The sequence below is a fragment of the Onychomys torridus genome, chromosome 1 (genome assembly GCF_903995425.1).
Source record: "Onychomys torridus chromosome 1, mOncTor1.1, whole genome shotgun sequence".
Taxonomy (NCBI): domain Eukaryota; kingdom Metazoa; phylum Chordata; class Mammalia; order Rodentia; family Cricetidae; genus Onychomys; species Onychomys torridus.
The window spans coordinates 103,594,955-103,614,998 of NC_050443.1; the positions used below are offsets into that span (position 1 = coordinate 103,594,955).

A 20,044-nucleotide genomic window follows, 5' to 3' on the forward strand; every position below is an offset into this window, starting at 1 on the left:
TGAGTGTTTTACTAGCCCCAGTCCTGAGGTGTCCATTGCAGCTACTTATTGTGCCTGCCTGGGTACTTTTAATCTGGAACAGTTCTCATCATCCCTCAAGACCTTGACATTTTTTGGTTTTTTGAGACAAGGTTTCTCTGTGTAGCTTTGCGCCTTTCCTGGCTCTTGCTCTGTAGACCAGGCTGGCCTTGAACTCACAAAGATCCACCTGCCTCTGCCTCCCGAGTGCTGGGATTAAAGACGTGCGCCACCACTGCCTGGCAAGACCTTGACATTTTTAAGGGGGCTGGCCAGTTCTTTTACAGAGTGTCCCTCAATAAGAGCTATTGAATTTCGAGCTGTTTCCTGAGAACACAAGCTGAAGAACATCTCTGCTTTCTTTCTGCAGGACCTGGCAGCCGGAGAGACAGACCCTTGTCAGCAACTCGCAAAGCACATGCAGCCGAGGATCGAGAGGAAGATGCCTCGGCTGTGCTGAAAGCCATCCAAGTGGAAAATGCAGCTCTGCAACAGGTGTTCCTCAGCCAAGAGCCTGAGCTACCCACCCTTCCACAGCAGGTTCGAGCACTTGTGGGGTGGGGGACTAAAGAGGGACTGGGGGCACACAAGGACAGGCAGGGTTTGAGCAGGACCCCTCTCTGACTACAGACTCTGCATTTCACCTATTTATGGACAGTTGCTCTCCATCTGTCCATGGTCCCACTTCAGCCACCATTTTGCAGCTTCTGGGTTATTTCTGACAGCCAAGCACTAACCGGTGAATCATTGGTCATTTCCCTGCAAATTTGGGATGTCTTAGGCCTATGCTACAAGATGCCAGGCCGGTGTGTGGCTGAATAGGCAGTAAACTGTGGCTCTCCTGAAGCTGGTCCCAGGACATGAACCACAGGGTCCCTGTTGTTCCCCTGGCCTACTTCCCTCACTCCTGTAACCACTCAGACCTCCAGGAACAACTTAGAAGGTCAATGGTGGGGTGGAGCAGAGGCCTTGGAAGCTGAGGCCTTACATACTCCTCAGTATTTGCAGACTCTGGTTCTGTTGCTGAGACCCTTAGCCTGTCCCACTTGAGGCTCATGGTGACCCCACAATAGGCAGGTCCTCTGCCTGGATTATAGATGTGGTCAACTGGGGTTACATCTTTGTAAGGTCAGCCTGGCTGCCAGCTCACATTCTTGTCCATGCTGCTCTGTGCTCTCCATCTGGAGGTGATTCTTCTGGTTGTTGAGCAGAACCTTTGGCTTATCTTCCCAGAGATTGCCTTTTGCCCAGTCTGTCAGGGAAATGTGGAAAGGGCCCTGCTTCTTTGCCTTCCCTGTATGGGAGGAATGCACAGTAATGGCTTCATCCCTACTTACATCATCTGATGTGGTCTTTGCAGGATACCAAGGAACCACTAGCAAAATCATGGCCCAGTCTGCTGAAGGCCAAGGAAGACAGTCCAGAGGTCAGTGTGAGGCTGAGCTCAACCAAGCTGGACATGCATATAATACCCCCACCCCCACCTCACAAACACACTGCCCTGATGGTACCCAGCCATTTCCCTTCCACAGTCCCAGGAGCTCCTCTCTGCAACCTGAGCACTGGCCTTCTACCCATTTCACAACTGTGGAAGTTGGAACTTGAGTGTCTTAGCCAAATTTGCAAGTTGAAGCTGGAGCCCAGCCAGGCCTGGTGACCCACTTCCTCCTTCCATTTCTGTTTCCCAATGAGATAACACTAAAGTAGATCTTATGTTGAGAATAAATAAGTTCTGTCTATCTGTCCAGGCCAGTTAGGCATCTCGTAAAGGATGTGAATTAATAAAACACCCAGGAAATGTCTTCATCACATTCAGGTGCTCCCAGTGTTCTGTATACAGAGATGGCCCAGACAGTCTACCTATGGTTGCAAGGAACTTGTAGGTACATCAGTGGAGCCAATAGACATATGATGACAGAGTGCCTGAGAGTGAGCCATGCTTTCTCTGTCAAGTGGAAGGTGAGCCGGCAACAGCTGGAGGTGGCCATGAGCTAGCTATGTTAAGGACCAGAAAGAAGCCCAGTGTTGTGTGGGGAGTGGGTGGCATGCAAAAGGGCACCAGCACCCCAGAGTCCCCAATTGAGTTTCTTTCTTTTCTAATTGCCTTGGCCCTACTAAATAGGACATCTTGGGCACTAGCCAGTCAGCATTTCTGACTGCCTTGTGATCCAGGGTTCCTGAGTAGCCTAACCCCTGACCCCCACAAGCTTCTAACTACGACAGTCACTTGTAGACAGGCATCCCATCCCTTCCATTTTAGATGGTAGAGGAGAAAGAAGGAAACAGACAATCTCACATGAGTGTGTGTGGGGTCCAGTCTCTTAGGAGGAAACTGAGCCCAGGTGAGTTGAGTGATGAGTAGTTAGGTGACAGGTGTTCAGTAGCTATTGAAGGATTATTTCCCAGAACCTCCCTGGTCAGAATGATCTGAGAATACATACAGGATTCTAAGCTGACCCTCCCCAGGCTGGTGCTGTCATCTTTGTGCCCCCATATCTATGTGGTGGAACCAGGTACCTGAAAAGCCTTGCCTTTGACCACGGTCCTGTTAGGGGTCAGGCTGGAGGCTCCTATCAGATATCTGTCTAATCAGCTTTTCTGCCCTCAGCTGCTTGCCGTCACTCCAGTCTCCACCAATCCGGAGCTGTTCGGGGCAGCAGGGGGAGCCAACACCAGCAGCCAAGCCATGGACAGAATGGGCCCTTTGGGAAGCAGGTACTCCAAGCAGATGCAGAACCCACTCCAGAAGGCCCACAGCAGTGCAGCCTCGAGGGTCTTGTTGCAGTAGTCATTTTTGCTTAGCTTTGACTATAGTACCTAGCAGAAACAGCCAAGAGTTTAATGGGTGCACAGTTTCAGAAGTGTCAGTTCGTTGTGGTTAGGAGGTTGTGGCAGGGGAGAGAAGTTCCTGTCATAACAGCCAAGACAGAGACCATTACACGGAGGAGCCAGGCAAGGTAACAACCCCGAGGACGTTCCCCAGTGACCCCACCTCTCACTTTCACCACCTGCCAGAATGCCATGACATCAGAAATTCCCCTGTGATTAAATCCTGTCTAGCAATGCCAGAGACAGAAGCCTTGAGGTGTGCCTCTGTTTCTCAGATGTTTGCAATCCTGTCTAGTGACGACAGAGACCTACTGTCCCCTCATGTTATTCCAGAGTGTCTTGACCAGCACTTTAGAGTTGCACCCTCCCCTCACCCCCCAGCCCCAGAACACAGCACTGAGCACCCTCGCCTCACCCCCCAACCCCAGAGCACAGCACTGAGCACCCTCGCCTCACCCCCCAACCCCAGAGCACAGCACTGAGCACCCTCCCCTCACCCCCCAACCCCAGAGCACAGCACTGAGCACCCTCCCCTCACCCCCCAACCCCAGAGCACAGCACTGAGCACCCTCTCCTCACCCCCCAGCCCCAGAGCACAGCACTGAGCACCCTCCCATCACCCCCAGCCCTAGAGCACAGCACTGAACACCCTCCCCTCACCCCCCAACCCCAGAGCACAGCACTGAGCACCCTCCCCTCACCCCCCAACCCCAGAACACAGCACTGAGCACCCTCCCCTCACCCCCCAACCCCAGAGCACAGCACTGAGCACCCTCTCCTCACCCCCCAGCCCCAGAGCACAGCACTGAGCACCCTCCCATCACCCCCAGCCCTAGAGCACAGCACTGAACACCCTCCCCTCACCCCCCAACCCCAGAGCACAGCACTGAACACCCTCCCATCACCCCCCAGCCCCAAAACACAGCACTGAACACCCTCCCCTCACCCCCCAGCCCCAGAGCACAGCTCTGAGCACCCTCCTCTCACCCCCAACCCCAGAGCACAGCACTGAACACCCTCCCATCACCCCCCAGCCCCAAAACACAGCACTGAACACCCTCCCCTCACCCCCCAGCCCCAGAGCACAGCACTGAGCATCCTCCCATCACCCCCCAGCCCCAGAGCACAGCACTGAACACCCTCCCCTCACCCCCCAACCCCAGAGCACAGCACTGAGCACCCTCCTCTCACCCCCCAACCCCAGAGCATAGCACTGACATGCTTTCATTCATGCAAGTGGCTCCTGGCTTATTCATTTTGTTCAGCAATTAAACTGGCTTAACCTGCCTCAGGTTTTCACTGGAGCACCCCACATAGCTTCGGGGAGAGCCTGTCTCCAAACTGACTTGTCACAAAGGTACCTCAAAGCATCAGCCCGAGACTCCTTTTCTTTGTCAAAGTATGTTCAGTGCAGCATTCTGTCCCTTAGCATGTAGCATAGGCCCTGGAATTGGCAAGTGTTATTAGACTCACTTCTGATCTTCAGGGAAAATTGACCCCCAAAGAAACACACCAGCTGTAGCCTGCAGTGTCACACATGTCTTGGCACATAGGCATACTCCTGGGGCCATTGTGCAGGACTGCGCATGTTGCAGAATATACAAAATACCTGGCTGAGGAGCAGGAAGGGACTTCAGTGAAGCCTGAATTGTTGGTCACTAAGTGCCATGACTTGAGGTGCCATCAGGCCAGGAAGTGGGTAAGGCTATTGAAACTGTTGCACAGAGTAGGGGGTGCTAGCCAAGCCATGTGCACTCCAAGTCTGAGTCCATCCCCCCAGGGAGCTCCTGTTCATAGTGTGTTGAAAGACTGGATGGCTCAAGGCACAGCTATCCATTCCTGCATATTTGCAGGCCCCAGATGGAAACCGCTCCACTTCACCGCAGCCATAAATCAGAGCTCTCTCCGTTTCCAGCCGCAGGGCTGGTTTGCATCTGACAGCTCTGCAGCAGCAGCACTAGCCAAAGGCCACCTTCTTCGTCACTGGAGTCCTCTGCTTTCGGGCTCTGCACATGTAGGGTTTACACCATCTATAGCAAAGGGTGGGTCTCTAAGCCTGGGGTTGGCAATTTCTGTAAAGGGCCTGCTGGGAAATCCTGCAGGCTTGGCAGTTGGAGGTTTTGTTATTTGTTGTTGGTTTTAACAATGCTTAAAACACATAAAAGCCACTCTTAGCTGCCAGGTTATATAAAACAGGCCGTAGGCTTGGCGGCTCTTACAGTAAGGCTGACTCCTTGCTCTGTCTGTGAGCAAGTTCTTAGTCAGCTAGAGAGGTCAGCTGGCTTCTCTACCTGGGCTCTAATTTCATTACTAATTGTCCAGCTGTTTACAAAAGGAGAGGACACCTGTATATGCCCTTGAGCTGTGTGCAAGGTGCAGTCAAGCTTCTCCAGTGGATGCTAAAGGTTCTGTGGTCCCTTTCATGGGGTTGTTCTCCTATGTGTATTCTTTGTTACTGCCTCTTTGCTAAAACAAAATCCCATTTCAGACAACAGCATAAGCTTCTGGGAGTCCTGCACACCATGGAAAGTGACACTGCCCATCCCAGCCGGGAGGTTGTGCCAACAGAGAAGCCACTACTAGACTCAGAGGTGAGAGCCTATACTCATGGAGACAGTCTCTACCAATGTCACCCTGAAGCTGAGGAGAAGGCCCCTTGGAGCAGTCGGTTCTGGTTGGTGGGGATGGCTCTGATGACAATCATCTCAACATCTCTCTGCCGAGTCACACACATGATGGAGCAATAGAGGCAAAAGAAGACAGGTGTAGGCAGAAGTTCCTGGAAAGGAAACAGAAATAGCCCATAAGCCATAGGAAAATATTCAGGGTGGACCCCGTTAAGAACTGAAAGTTAAGTTTGGTAGGTGTGGTGACAATGTCTGTGATTGGTAGGCTGAGGCAGGAGGATTTTGAGTTAGACGCCAACCTGGACTATATAACAAACAACCAGGAGAGAAAATACAAAACATAAAATGTTAGGACTGGAGATAAGCTTTGAAGGTGAAGGTGCTTGTTGTCAAGCCTGGTGAACAAGTTTGATGCCAGAACCACACAAAAGAAGGAGAGACCTGACTCCTGAAAGCTGAGCTGTCTTCTGACCTCCCCCTGAGCTCACACGTGCAGCACACACACATGCATCCATACAGGAAAAAGTAAATGTAAAAACGTACTTATAAAGTTAGCTGCAGACACTGGTAGTAATCTCCCGATGCAGTGTGGTTGTGGTGGCTGTGAGCAAGATAGCAGGTTGTCATGTGGAGCCAGTCATCCGAAGTCCATGAGTACCACAGGATGGTGAAGATGTGCCACTCAGTGCCTGACCCAGGATAGGAGGAACCCATAAATACCAATTTCAAAGTCCATCTTGGAGAAACATCACAGCTCCTGGCCCACCCCCATCCCCAGCATGGAACAGCTGCCTCTTGGGCTGAGAAGATTCACAGTGTGTTGTAACTTGGACCACAGTAGTAAGAATCCATATGGATTAAAATGCTGCATAGGAGACAGAAAATCCAGGACAGTGTGACTTACACAACAAAGAGAAACAAATTATAGGCACTTGGCACTGAAAACACTGAGGGTGGCCTGGTGGCCACTACATCCTGCATCTAGCTAAATCTCTGCACTTGGTCTCCATGGAGTCATTTGCACCCCAGCTTCATCCCAGTGCTGGCCCCACTCCTGCTCCTTCTTGGAGTCCCTTCCAGCTGCAGAAGCCTCCAGCACTGCCTGTGAGAAGAGCTTGTCTGCACTAGCCTGAGTTTGGTCAACAAATCCCTCCTTCCTGGTGGCCCAGGGGACAGCACACACTGATTGCTTAGGAAAGCTCCAGTCCACTGTACCATGACCTTATGACAGAGGAAGAGTAAGTGACAGGTGGCTAAGCTCGAAGAAACCAAGTGGTTAGGGAGAGGGGCAGTGAGCACCAGGGACCAGTGCCTTCCTGGTCAGTACTCCCTCAGCCTACGTCCAGCTGGGATACTGACAAGTGGTGACGGTTCTCAGTTCATACTCCTAGCCTCTGCATTTGGAATCTCCATTCAGGAATTGTGTGTTTCAGATTGCATTGGGTCCCCAGTCCTTTGCAGACAGTTTTCCTCCCATCCAGCTTCCTCCCTCCCTCCCAGCAACAAACTCATTTGGTCCCAGCATGCATCAGGCTCAGGAGCCTGCCAGCCCCAGAAGCAGGCAGGCCAGTCCTGCAAGCCTGGGATTCAGGCCCAGGGCAGTCAAGGACCTGGCCAGGGCCTACATGCTAGAGAAGGACGAGGGAACTCTGCATTCTTACAGTTCAACTAATTCAAGCTGGTGCTGTGTTCCTGCCAGGAGCTCCAAGCTGACCTGTCCTCACACCACCACCACCCCATCTCCATTCCCATTCTCATCATGTAGCAATCAGCTTGTCCAAACCCATGCTGGGAGCACTCGCACATCTCACTGGCTATTAATTAAAAAAATAAGTGGGGAACAGTTGCTGTTCATTTACACGGCTTCCTGCTCACAGAACCGTTGCAGATACTGATGCTAATTAACAGAGGGCACGTGCACACAGGGAAATGCACCATTTCGTGAGTGGCTGATCCGTGGTGACCAGCGCTGCAGTTGGGCCCTGAGGGCCTCTAGGAAGCCATGGCACAGGGTTACTGTTTATTGATGGCATTCACACACTCTCCCAGACCAGACAGCCTCCTCAGGAAGGAGGGAGGCTTGAAATCAGTGAAGGAAAGCCAGAAAACTGAGCCTATTTCACCCTGATCACACGTGGGTGTCGGAGGAGGGATGTGTGTGTCAGGGGTCGGGGGTGGGGTCTTGCTTAACCTCCAGACTAGGTCCTTCATATAGATGGTGGCATCCTGCTTTCCCTGACAGTCTGGGAATGTCAAATGACTGACCAAGACAGGGGGACTTTGATCCATGCCGTCAGACTACACTCGGTGCATACGCTGGCAGCTTAAACAGCAGACTGGTCTTTTTCATAGCTGCAAAGACGGCGGTCCAAGGTCAAGGTGCAGCTACCCAATTTCTCCTTGCCTTGCAAGTACTGGCTTCCTCACTGGTCTTTTTCTCTGTGTGTCCACACAGTCCCTGTGGCTCCAGATTTTCTCCTTTTCTAAGGCCTCCAGGCAGATGAGAAAGTGCCCTCCCCAGCCGCCTCATTTGTTTTAATCACCTCTTAAAGGCTCTGACTGCAAATGGTCACATCCTGGGACAATGGGTTTGGGGGACTCCAGCACAGCCCAGGCCACCTGCCGACTTCAGATGTTATAGCCTGCTCCTGGGCCGTGAACAGTGGGACGAGAAGTGTGTGTTCAGTCAGAATCTAGTCTTTTACAATAGCTTTCTTTCACTTGAAGGTCTTCAAGTGTGATATTTAGTAAGTTCTGGGTGTGCAGTTGCTGTATATTTATATTTTTAATTAATTAATTAATTTTTTTCTGTGCTAAAACTAAAACTCGGAACCTTGTGCAGGCTACGCAAGTGCTTTACCACCAAGCCACACCCACCCCAATTCCTATGTTTTAGTTATGACTTTAAAGTTTGGATGTTTTATTTATTACTAATATTATTAGTTTGTGTGTGTGTGTGTGTGTGTGTGTGTGTGTGTGTGTGTGTGCGTATGCGTGCACTATAGAGTCTGTGTATAGGTTAGAAAACAACTTACAGAGTCAGTTCTCCCTTTCCACCATGGGTTCTGAGGGTCAAACTCAGGTTGTTAAATTTAGCAGCAAGTACCTTTACCCACTGAGCCATCTTTCCAGTCCACTCCCAGTGTTTTACACACCTTACAAATAGGAGCCTTCTAGCCTCATAATAGCCACAATGGACAGGTGCTGTGAGGCACCATGGGCCTGAATGCTGTATGAAGGCCCTGGGGGCACAGAACAATGGCAGAACTAAGTTCAGGCTTGCTGCCCTGAGGTATTTTTCCCCCCTTAGGAAAAGTGGAGAGCGAGAGCAGATGAGATTGAAGATGCCATCTATGTGACCATGGAAATCCTGTCTAACTGGGGCAATGCATCATGGGTGGGTCTCACGGAAGTCCAGTTCTTTGACCTGAACAACATAAAGCTGTATGTCTCACCTCACGATGTGGACATCCGGAACGCAGTGTTGCCAGGAGAACTGGGCTGCCTTGTCAACAGGGACTTAGTGGTAAGTGAAGGGGGCCTGGGTTTGGTGTGTGTTCTCTGTCCACAATGAGGATGCAGTCTCAGATTGGGAAAGCATGCTGTCATCAGCCCTGGTCATTCTCTGTAGCCAAGTGAGGAGAAGCCTATGGGAATAGTACCCTCTGAGGCCCCCAGTGGGTCTCTCCCTGAGGTCCTGCCTGCTGTGACCACTAAACACAGACCACTAGGGGTCACTGAGGCCAGTGCCTTCATTTATTTTGTAGATGAGAAAACTAAAACCAAGGCTTGGAGGTGGGCATGCATATGGCCAAGGTCACACACAGGACAGCGGTGGGACCAAGTTCATGAGCTGCAGCCTGGCCCCTACACTGTGCCCACACCTCCTCAGGGTGCTGCTTCTTGAGGCCATGGGTCCACACCCAACAGACACTGAATATTTTTTCTTTTAGATAGTTAATAGAGGTTAGTTTTATAAGCAATGTATTTTCCCCTGTTACCATCTTTTGCTGGTTTTTATGGGTTTTGAGACAGGCTCCTACCGCATTCCTGGGATGTCCTTGAACTCACTACAAAGCCTAGAGTAACTGTGAACCAACAGTCCTCCTTCTGCTTTCCTGGTTCTGGTGCTAGAGGCACATTCCACCATGCCTTGCTTCCTCCCATCACATTCACGTTAGCTGTACTGAGCAGAACAGCCAGCCACATGGCTTTCCTGTGCCGTGTCTGGCACCATTTCTGATTGTCTTGGAAGAGCCTGCAGATCCGAGAGCAGAGCAGGGTATGAGGCAGGTGTCAGGTGCTCTTCTATGTCTCTTAAAGCCCTGTCACATGCCTGGATGATGGACTCCACTGTGCTGTGTCACATGCCTGGATGATGGACTCCACTGTGCTGTGTCACATGCCTGGATGATGGACTCCACTGTGCTGTGTCATGTACCTGGATGATGGACTCCACTGTGTTGTGTCATGTACCTGGATGATGGACTACATTGTGCTGTGTCATGTACCTGGATGATGGACTCCACTGTGCTGTGTCACATGCCTGGATGATGGACTCCACTGTGCTGTGTCACATGCCTGGATGATGGACCCCACTGTGCTGGTTGGTTGGTTGTCAACTTGACATAAGCTTGGGTTATCTGGGAAGAGGAGACTCAGTTGAGAAAAATGCCTCCATCAGATTGGCCTGTGGGCAAGTCTGTGCGGCATCTTCTGATGGATGGTTACTGTCATCACCTTGGGCAAGTAGTCCTAGACTGTACAAGAAAGCAGGCTGAGGGGGCCGTGAAACACACTGGCAAGTAGTCCTAGACTGTACAAGAAAGCAGGCTGAGGGGGCCGTGAAACATACTGGTAAGTAGTCCTAGACTGTACAAGAAAGCAGGCTGAGGGGGCCGTGAAACACACTGGCAAGTAGTCCTTGACTGTACAAGAAAGCAGGCTGAGGAGGCTGTGAAACACACTGGTAAGCAGCATTCCTCCATGGTCTTTGCTTGAATTTGCTTGAGCTCCTTCCCTGACATTCCACAAAGATGGACTGTGATCAGGACTTGTAAACCAAATACACCCTTTCTCCCCTAAGTTAGGTTTGGTCAGTGTTGTATCACAGCAACAGAAACCTAACTAGGCCATCCACCCAAAATTAGAGTTGTTCTCTAAGGTACCGAAATTGAAACTAGCAGAGTACCCCATGAGCAATTGAAAGCATCCTGGGACCCCAGGGACAGTTCTGGTAGTGGCTGTGCCTCTCTCTACTTCCTGGGGCTGCTGAGCTTGGCTAGTGGTTGACTTCATAGGTTTGGTTTTCTTTGGGAACAGGGGCTGAAGTTGGATACAGTGCAGCTGTGTCACCTGGGCTGCTGGATCCAAGATCCTCCTGTGGGCGAGCTGGACTCCTCATTCCTCCGTAGTCTTCCAGGACTGGGTGATAGAAAGCCCTGTCCTATACACATCCAGTGGAGCTGGCTTGTACCAGCCACTGCCTGGTATTTTGTCTCACTTGACCTTCGTGTGAGCCTTGCCCGAACTATCCTCATTCCATCAATGAGCAAACGAGACCTCAAGGGGTGAGGGACCTGACCTGGCCACACAGTAGTAGCTGGCAGGTACCACTGACAGCTGAGCAGAGAAGTACCTTTAAAAAGAGCAGATTTGAAGGAGAAGTTGCTTCATTATAGGGAATTGGGGGTGTGTTGGTAGACTCTGGGAAAAACCCCCTTCCTAGGTCAGGAGTGGTGAGGATACCTGTCTGTCATCTCAACATTCAGAAGCAGGAAAGCTATGAGTGGGAGGCCAGCCTGTGCTACATAGTGAGACCCTGCCACACCCAAATGGGCTGAGGAGATGGCTTAGGTGGTAAATGCTTGCTATACAAGCATGAAGAACCTGGATTTAGATTCCCACTACCTATGGCAAGGGCAGCGGGTAGAGGGGGGCCTGAGCACAGCAGCATGTGTCCGATGCCAGCTCTAGGGAGGCAGATAGCTTGGTCCTTGGAGCTCACTGACTTGCCAGCCTGGCCATATTAGTGAGCTCTAGGGTCAGTAAGACCCTGTCACAAAATATAAGGTGGACAGCAAGTAAGGAAGGCATCTGATGTTGACCTCTGGCCTACACACACACACACACACACACACACACACACACACACACACACACACACACGAGAGAGAGAGAGAGAGAGAGGGGGGGGGGGGACAAGTAAAGCAGAAACAAACAAAAAAAGGCAAGAGCCATCCTTCTTCCGTGTCCATCCTCTCTGTCGCTGTCCCTTCAATCTGTGGCCACCCTCCACCTTGTCCCTTCTCTGCCCACTCTTTTTTCATCCCTATCTCTTCTGTGTCTACCCTTTCCACCCCTGGCCCATGGTGTTGTGATGTCTCCACATTTATAAACCCAGCCTGTGGATTCTTGATCTTTTCTCCCAACTTCTCTTTCCTGTGTCTTGTCCCCTCAAGAACTCCTTTGTTAGCAACAGTCTTACCCGCTAGGCTACCCACACCCAGTGCTTACAGCCTTTGAAATTAGGGATTTCCCAAGTCAGTAGTTATTTCCAGTCAATTTATTTTCCATTGTATTCCACAAAAACTGTTCAGAACTAGGCAGTGCATACTTTTTTGTCCTGAGGGCTACTCTCTCAGCTAGCTACTTTCCCACTTTCCACGAATCCTATGTCTCTGCTTCCCAGTGGATCTGACAGTGGGCCTTTTTCATCTCCCCAGTCCTTCTCAGGTCCCAAAGCTTTCGAAAGTGGGCTTCATTTAATATCTTCTCTTCCTGTTCTCCATTCTTTGTGAGTCAGGGCTCTCTAGGGGAACAGAACCCATGGAATGTATATTACAAAGGGATTTATTTATTAGATTAACTTACACAATGGGTCCAGGTGGAGGGAGCCCAGCAGAGGCTAATGACATTAGAGAGGCAAAGACCCCAGTAGCTGCTTGGTCCATGCAACTGGATGTACCAGAAGTCCCAGTTGGATTGAGGGCCTAAAGGATTCCTAGAGAGCCACAGGTCTCCCTTCAGTCATGCTGGCAGGCTGCAGGAGCCATCTTCAGTGAAGGATGGAGGCAGCTTCAGAATAAACACTCATCAACAAGAGCAGTAGTGAGCTAATAGGGGAAGTAGGCAGGATGGCTTTCTCCTCAGATTTCATTACGTCTGGCCCCACTTCAGGAGGGGCTTTCCCTTTAGCTAATCCTTCCTGGAAGTACTCTTACAGGAAAAACAGGAAACAAAAAACCAACAAATAACAGTTGCCTCTTGTCACCTGGGCAACTGGGTGGATAGGGCCCACACTACCTTGTCTGCCCCGACTCGCTTCACTAGTAGTCTACCTCCATCATCCCCACATCTCTAGGCATGCTGATCCAGATCATCTGCGTTTAGATTTCACCCAAGTATCCCTTTCTCATCAAGGTTTCCCTGCCCACAGTGTGGGGAGCCCTGTGCCCTCCTGCCCAGTCACTGTTGTCTTTGTTATCTTCCTCAGAGCATGTCTTACTAGAATAAATGCTCCTGTACTGGGCTTATCTGCCTCCCCCATTTAACTGATAAGTTCTTGTCTGTCCTTGGTCACATCATATCCCTGATACATGAAATCACATGCTGCATAGTTTTAAACTTTTTATTTGGAGACAATTATAGACCCACAGAAAGCTGTAAAAATGATACAGAAAAAAAAAGACCATCAATAGAGAAAAAAGTCAATGGAACCAGAGTTGGTTCTTTGAAAAGATCAACAAAATCAAGAACCTTTAGCTAGACTAATAAAGGAGGAAGCAAAGATTTCAATGAATATAAAGGGAATGAAGGTGTGGTGGTATTTTGACCAAAAAGGGGGGGGGGGATGTGGTAATATATTATTTGTAATCTAGGAAATAAAACTTGCCTGAAGATTAGAGGACAGAACAAGCCACTAGATTAAACACAGAGGCCAGGCAGTGGCGGCACATACCTTTAATCTTAGCACTCAGGAGGCAGAGGCAGAGATCTGGATTTTTGTGAGTTCAAGGCCACACCGGACTACATGAACTTAATCCAGTCTAAAAGAGAAACAGAGCCAGGCAGTGGTGGCACACATTTTTAACTCCAGCACTTGGGATCACACACCTTTAGTCCCAGAACTAGGAAGGTTGAGACAGGAAGTGATATGGCTAGGTAGAGGAGGCCGGAACTCTGGCTCTTGAAGGCTGAGGAATTGGTGAGGTAAGAGATGGTGGCTGTGACTTGCTTTGCTTCTCTGATCTTCAGGCAAATTTTATTTGTTAAAAATATCACCACATGAATAGAATATAACTACTGACCTTACAGAAATAAGGATTATAAGACTGTATGGCAACAAATAAGATAACCTGCTTGAACTGTATAAATGCCAAGGAGAGCAAATTATCAAAACTGACTCAAGATGAAATGAAAAATCTAAACAGACCAATCCCAAGAAAAGAAAGAAATTGAACTGATTATCAAAAACCCCACAAGGGAAGCCTGGGGTGAGATGGTGCCACTGGTGAATTCTGGCAGATATTTAAAGAATGAGCCTTTGACAGTCCCTTCAATCTTATAAAACGTAGAGGAGAAGGGAGCAGTCCCGGTGGATTTCTAAAGCCATATTGCTGAAACAAAGCAAAACATCGGCACAGAAAAGTACACACCAGTACGCAACACGTACTTTTTGAAACCTCAGATGAAGGCCATAGTGGGACCCAGTCACACCCCCTAGGAGTCAGAACAAATGACAATGACAAGCACTGCTGAAAGCCAGTGGACCAGCCTCTGTGGGAAACAGCATGGCAGTTCTTCAGACAGTTCCACTCCTGGGTGTATAGCCAAGAGATGTGCTCATCAGAAAAACAAAAGCAGCAGCAACAACAACAAACTAACACAAACAACAACAAAACCAATGAAAACTCAACAGAAGATGGAAACAATCCCAAACACAGACTGATAGACAAATAATGAAAAGGTGATGTTAGACATACAATATACTAATACCCAGCCATGAAAAGGAATGAAGTTTTGGTATAGGCTACAACATGCATGCATGGACCTTTAAAGCTAAGTATGAGAAGGCCACATAGTGAATGATTCCGTTTATGGAAAACACAGCCTAAGCAGATATACAGACACAGGAACAGGCCAGGCATGGGAGTGGGTGACCAATGGGTGTAAGGCTCCTTCAGTGAGAAGTGAAATGTGCTGGGCAAAGATGGCGATGCTTGTTGTAGTCTGTAAATATGCTGGGAAATTGTGGATTGCAAACTTGAAAATGGTGAATTTTGTAGTAGATGAGTTATATCTCAAAGCAAAAAGGACACACAGAGTTGCCATGTGTTATTGCTCAGTTTCCCCCAAAGTCCTCACCTCATATGGGGGGGCCACACGTTTCTATACCATTTTGTCATGTGTGGCTTTATGGTATTGCCAGCACATGAAGATACAGCACAACTCCATCCCCCAGGCCCATCCTAGCACCTAGAACCACTTGTCTGTTCTCATCTTTAGACTGTCACTCCAAGAATACTGTAACGGAAGTAGTGGTTGGTCCAACTCAGTGGCAGGTAGCTTGTCTAGCATGTGTGAGGCCCTGAATTTGATCCCCAACACCAAAAAAACGAAAACAGAAAAGCTGTCCAAATGGTGCGTAAGCACAATACAATCTGAAGACATTTGGAGGTTGGCTGGTTCCCAAGCAGAGTGCCCTAAACATCCTTCCAAAATGTTGGCCATTTTGTTACTAATAGCTTATTCCTTTGGAAACTACTAGTTTCTTAACATGGTGTTAGTTCTGAGGCAGCTGCCTGTGTGTGGATCTGGGTTTAATCAATGCTGGGACAGAAAAGCACCTTTGGTTTTTGTAGTTAGACCCCACATAGGTTTTCTGGGCCTTCCTGTGTCTAGCCCAAGCTGAAGCGGGGTATTGAAGCCCCTAGAAGCAGCCTTCAATCCATGCTGGTGTGGAGATCGTTGCCTCCCATGGTTAGAATCTTTTGGAGATATGTCCACACTGACTCCCTGTCTCCCTGGTGGTCTTTTACTCCAAGTGCTGGCAGGAATGGCTAGCTTACTCACATACCCTTCACGAGCAGTCTGCCTCCCCTCTCTGCCTAGGTTTCTAACACTGTCTACACACTTGCCCAGGGCTTTTTGCCCCAGGGTCTGCTACTAGAAGAATATGAGTCAGAGTGGAACGTATCCATGCTCCGTCTGGTCCCATAAGCACTTAGGATAATCAGAAGAACCTAATCCCACCACGTGGGCTGTGGGCGTCCTAAGGCAGACCGAGGCCAAGTTGCACCTTCACCTCCCATCCACAAGGAGGCCCAGCAGTCGGCTCGCCCTAGGGTTCCAGAGGGCCTCACACTGCACTGTAGCAGCAGCAGCAGGCTGCCATGACCCTTGTCCTGCCCCTTCCTTTCTGCCTGTGATGTGGGGAAGGTGCTATAGATGCTCTGCCTGCTGGGGTGTATCCAGGATGTGCTGGACAGTCTCTGGCTTCCCACCAGGTCCTCACACAGACTCAGTCTGAACGGAAACAGCAGAGGGCCTAGCCACTAATGAGTCCGTGAGTTATCCTCAGGTTAATGTACTTGGGTTTCAAATGACACAGTGCCCCCCTGGTCCTCCTGCCATTCCTCCTGCTGACAGAAATGAGAAGGGAAATCAATTCCTGTCCCCTGTCTGCCAGTGTCAGGCCACCACAGAGAGAGGGGTGAGCTCACCCGCTGGATTTGGAGATGAGCTCTCTTGACCTGACCCAGCTGCTAGGAACACAGAGTTCTAGCACAAACCAAGGTGCTTCCAGAGTAAGTCAGCATCCCTTGAACCCACGTTTCCCAGCAAAGACTGCCTCTTCCCTGCTGAAAGTACCCACTGTCGTCAGAAGACAAGCCCCAGCTGTTCTTGCAGCTGGAGCCAGGCTTCAGAACCCCAGAGCCACTAGCCCTCATCCCCTGCTTCCAGCAATAGGCACATTCTTGATGGCAAGAGTCTTTAAGATGCCCTTAGGTACCAGGTGGTGCCTGTTTGGAGTACAATATGTTCCAAAGCCAAGATGGCTATGGGGCCAGGCAGGACCTAAGAGGATGTGAGGGTGGGACATGTGATGTGATATGAGGGGTGTGTAGTGATTAGTGGGAGCTGAGGTACTGAGAGGGGCAGCCTAGCTTCAGGCAAATACTGGGCTCCAAGCCTGACCAGTGCCAAGCATTCTAAGTGGTTGGAGAATCCAGAAATCAGGCTCTGAGGGGTAAGCCACCCCATTTTTCTGGCAACGAGTTGGTGCTTGCTTTTCCTTTCTGACATCTGAAGCACACAGATTTTTTAAAATTATATGCAAGGTAGTCTCTTCTGTAAAGCTGCAACCCTAGCATATATGATAGAAGACCCGTGTCCCTTAGCCACTAGGTCAGCGCTGGGCCAAGGAGCTGTACCTAATGCTGGGATTCAGGAAGGAGGGAGACTAGGGGTTCCTCTTTCAGAACACTGCTGAAATGCTGTGACAGGGCACAGAGACAGTCTACACTCACCTCTGGTACTACAGGAAGTCAAAGCTGCCTAGAGGAGAGGTCACAGGAGGATGGGAATGAGGAACCACGTGGCGGACTGTTGGACTTCCCAGGGTGAAAAGGGCATGGTCCAGGCAGTGCCCAGCCAGCTGCCAGTGGTGTGTATTTGGGAATAGCACTGGCTGGAATTTTTCTTCTGTTTTAATTGCATTCTTTGTGTGTGGTTTCAGAGGAATAATTCTTAAGAGTTGGTTCTCTCCTTCCAACTTGTGGTCCAAGGAATCAGACTCGGGTTGTTAGCCTTTGCAACAGGTGTCTTTACCCACTGAGCCATCTTGCCAGCCCAGCTGCAGCCATAAAGTATAGAGATATCACAGGGTGTGACTGGAGCAGAAAGTCCACTGATTGGGCTTTGCCCATTTGTCACCAAAGCTCTCCCTCAGGAAATGGTGCTGGTGAGGATGCAGATTTCAGCAAGCACCTGGCTCTGGTACCCTGTGTCTTCAAGGGCAGTCTTGGCAACGCCCTGGCTGCCTCCTGCCTCGTGAAGGAAATGCAAGCAGAAGTCCCCTGCACTTAGAAACCCTGAAAGGAGCAGCAGCTCCATGTTATGGCCCTGTTCCAGCACATGGCTCTGAAATTTCTTTTTCTCCTCTCTTCTCAAATTTGAAAAATTCCACAGGGTTTGACAAAGAAAATCCAAGGCTCTGCTTGCCAGGTTAATCAAACAGTGCCAGCAGAGGCTCTCTCTAGGCCTCCTGGCATCCCTCCCCACCCCCAGTGCTCTCCTCAGAGCCCATTAAGCTGATTAAAATAAAGCCCACTGCATTTTGCGTTCCATCTGGCTGGCAGCTTTTTGTAGGGACAGGGCTATTGGCGCTATGAAGCGCAACTGGAGAGGGATGAGAGCAGAGGGCAGCACTCACGATGGAGATACGGTGGCCCCGCCCGGCCCCTGCATGTCTGCCGGCTTTAATTAGCCAGAGTCACTGGCCTTTTGCCCTGGAGACAGGCAGAAATATCCCTTACAGTTCCCATCTTTTGGCCTTTCAGAGCAAGAAGGACCCCCCAGTGTGGACCTGTCCCTTCCACCCTCCACTTCAGCTTTATTTTATTATCCACAACATGCGACAGCTTCGCGACTTCGGTCTGGCCAAGATCAAGGTTCGGAATTACTGGACAGCAGATGGGGTAAGTGGCAGGCCCTGCCTCCTCACAGCTCACTTGGTGGTGCACACACTTAGCAGTGTGCCAGTGGCCTGATTCCTGAGTTCTGAATGAGTCCAACGAGAGCCTCAGTGAGATCCGCCAGGAGCAGAACTTCCAGCTCCTAAGGTTTAGGAAGTGGCAGTGGTAATGCTCTATCATGAGAGTCTGAGAAGAAGAGCCTGTGTACTCAGACTCCAGGCCCGTCCATTTGGCCATTGCAGCTAGGTGTTAATCTGCAGGGACCAAGCTTGGAGAGCTTGCTGGGAAGCAGACTTCCTTCCTTCTTTCGTTTTGTTTTTTTGTTTTTTGGTTTTTTTTTTTTAGACAGGAAGGTTCTTTCTATATAGCCCTGGCTGTCCTCGAACTCTCTAGACCAGGCTGCCCTGGCTGTCCTAGAACTCTCTAGACCAGGCTGGCATCAAACCCATAGAGATTCCCCTGCCTCTGCCTCCTGAGTGCTGGACTAAAAGCATGTGCCACCATGCATGGCAGAAAGTAGATTCTTTTGTTTGTTTGGTTGGTTGGTTGGTTGGTTGGTTTTGTTTTTTCGAGACAGGGTTTCTCTGTGCAGCTTTGCGCCTTTCCTGGAACTCACTTTGGAAACCAGGCTGGCCTTGAACTCACAGAGATCTGCCTGCCTCTGCCTCCCGAGTGCTGGGATTAAAGGTGTGCGCCACCACCGCCCGGCCAGAAAGTAGATACTTATTTGGAGGTTTGGTAGGTGGGACAGGGATTCTGTGTGTCAGACCTGGCTCTTGGCAGTATGGAGCTAACTCTACCTGGCTAGCTTTCACTGTGGCTGCGAGTCCAGAGTCCTTGCTCTGTCCCTACACTGTCCTCTTGTCCCTATCCTTCCCTCTCCAGCGTGTTCTTCATGTATTGATTTGCTTTAGTTTTTCACCCATATGGGCACACCAGGCTCTGTCAATCTCTTGATATGTCCTGAGGAGACTGCTGCAAAAGACACAGACTGCCCTGGAGGCCACCTTGCTGAGATGCCGACAGACAAGATGTAGACAAATCATGCACTGTGCTGGAGCCCTGAGCAAGGTGGAGCAGGCAGTGCCAGGGAGCCCCACGGGCACTGCGGGAGTGGGAAAGGGCAGGGGCACCACCATTCTGCCTTCTTTCCCTCTTCAGGAGACATGGGGTCAGGAATGGCCAGGCCTCATACAGGCCATGAACGACAGTAGCACGGGAGAGATGGTGAGTGGGAGCTGTCTTTCCAACCTCCATCTTGCTAAAAGACACTAGGGAACTGTGGGCTCTGTGGCCATCTGTAAACCTATAGCCAGAGGCACAGCTTCTGTGAATGGCCTCCATGGAGGAGACCTGGGCCCTGTTTGCACTTCTAACCATCCCCTGAGCTTGGGAAGTGGCTGGGGGATGGTTTTGCTTGTTCCTTCCTTTGCTTGTTTACTTATTGAGACAGGGCCTTATTATATAGTCCAGGATGGCCTAGAATTTACCCTGTAGCTAAATCTGTCCTTGAACTCTTGATCCTCCTGCCTTAGCCTCCAGTCTGTCTCCAGGGGCCTCTAGCCTCTATCATACTCTTCTGCTGCTTCAAACCCTTTGGCCCAGAGGCTCAAGGTCAAGCCTCTGGTGTGACATCTGAGCTTTCTAATGTACTTATGCCAGTCTCTGCCTCCCCTTGCTCATGCCAGCCTCCCGGGTGCTGGCTGCTGTGGCCACACCCTTGTGCCTGCCCACCTCATCTCAGCTCCAGATGCTTGCCCTGCAGATCCTCAGGCGATGCTTTCTCCAGGGATCGGCCTCTGTCCTTGAGCCACTTCTGGGCCTCATGAGCCTTCCCTATCCTCCTCTAAAGGTTGTGGGCTCCAAGACAGT

The 20,044-nt window shown here is 50.2% G+C and overlaps 1 protein-coding gene across 6 annotated transcripts in view; it reads left to right on the top strand.

The window, feature by feature from the left end:
* Positions 1 to 20,044, top strand: part of LOC118589073 (katanin interacting protein) — a 175,413-nt gene that overhangs the window by 109,285 nt on the left and 46,084 nt on the right. For 5 of the 6 annotated variants that reach the window (XM_036195976.1, XM_036195961.1, XM_036195968.1 and 2 more), the window contains 6 exons: positions 389 to 558; positions 1,379 to 1,444; positions 2,627 to 2,733; positions 5,336 to 5,438; positions 8,785 to 9,000; positions 18,038 to 18,175. In XM_036195976.1, coding sequence (XP_036051869.1) covers positions 389 to 558; positions 1,379 to 1,444; positions 2,627 to 2,733; positions 5,336 to 5,438; positions 8,785 to 9,000; positions 18,038 to 18,175 — 800 coding nt within the window. The remainder of the gene's footprint in view (positions 1 to 388; positions 559 to 1,378; positions 1,445 to 2,626; positions 2,734 to 5,335; positions 5,439 to 8,784; positions 9,001 to 18,037; positions 18,176 to 20,044) is intronic. The other variant, XM_036195993.1, reaches the window with a different exon arrangement.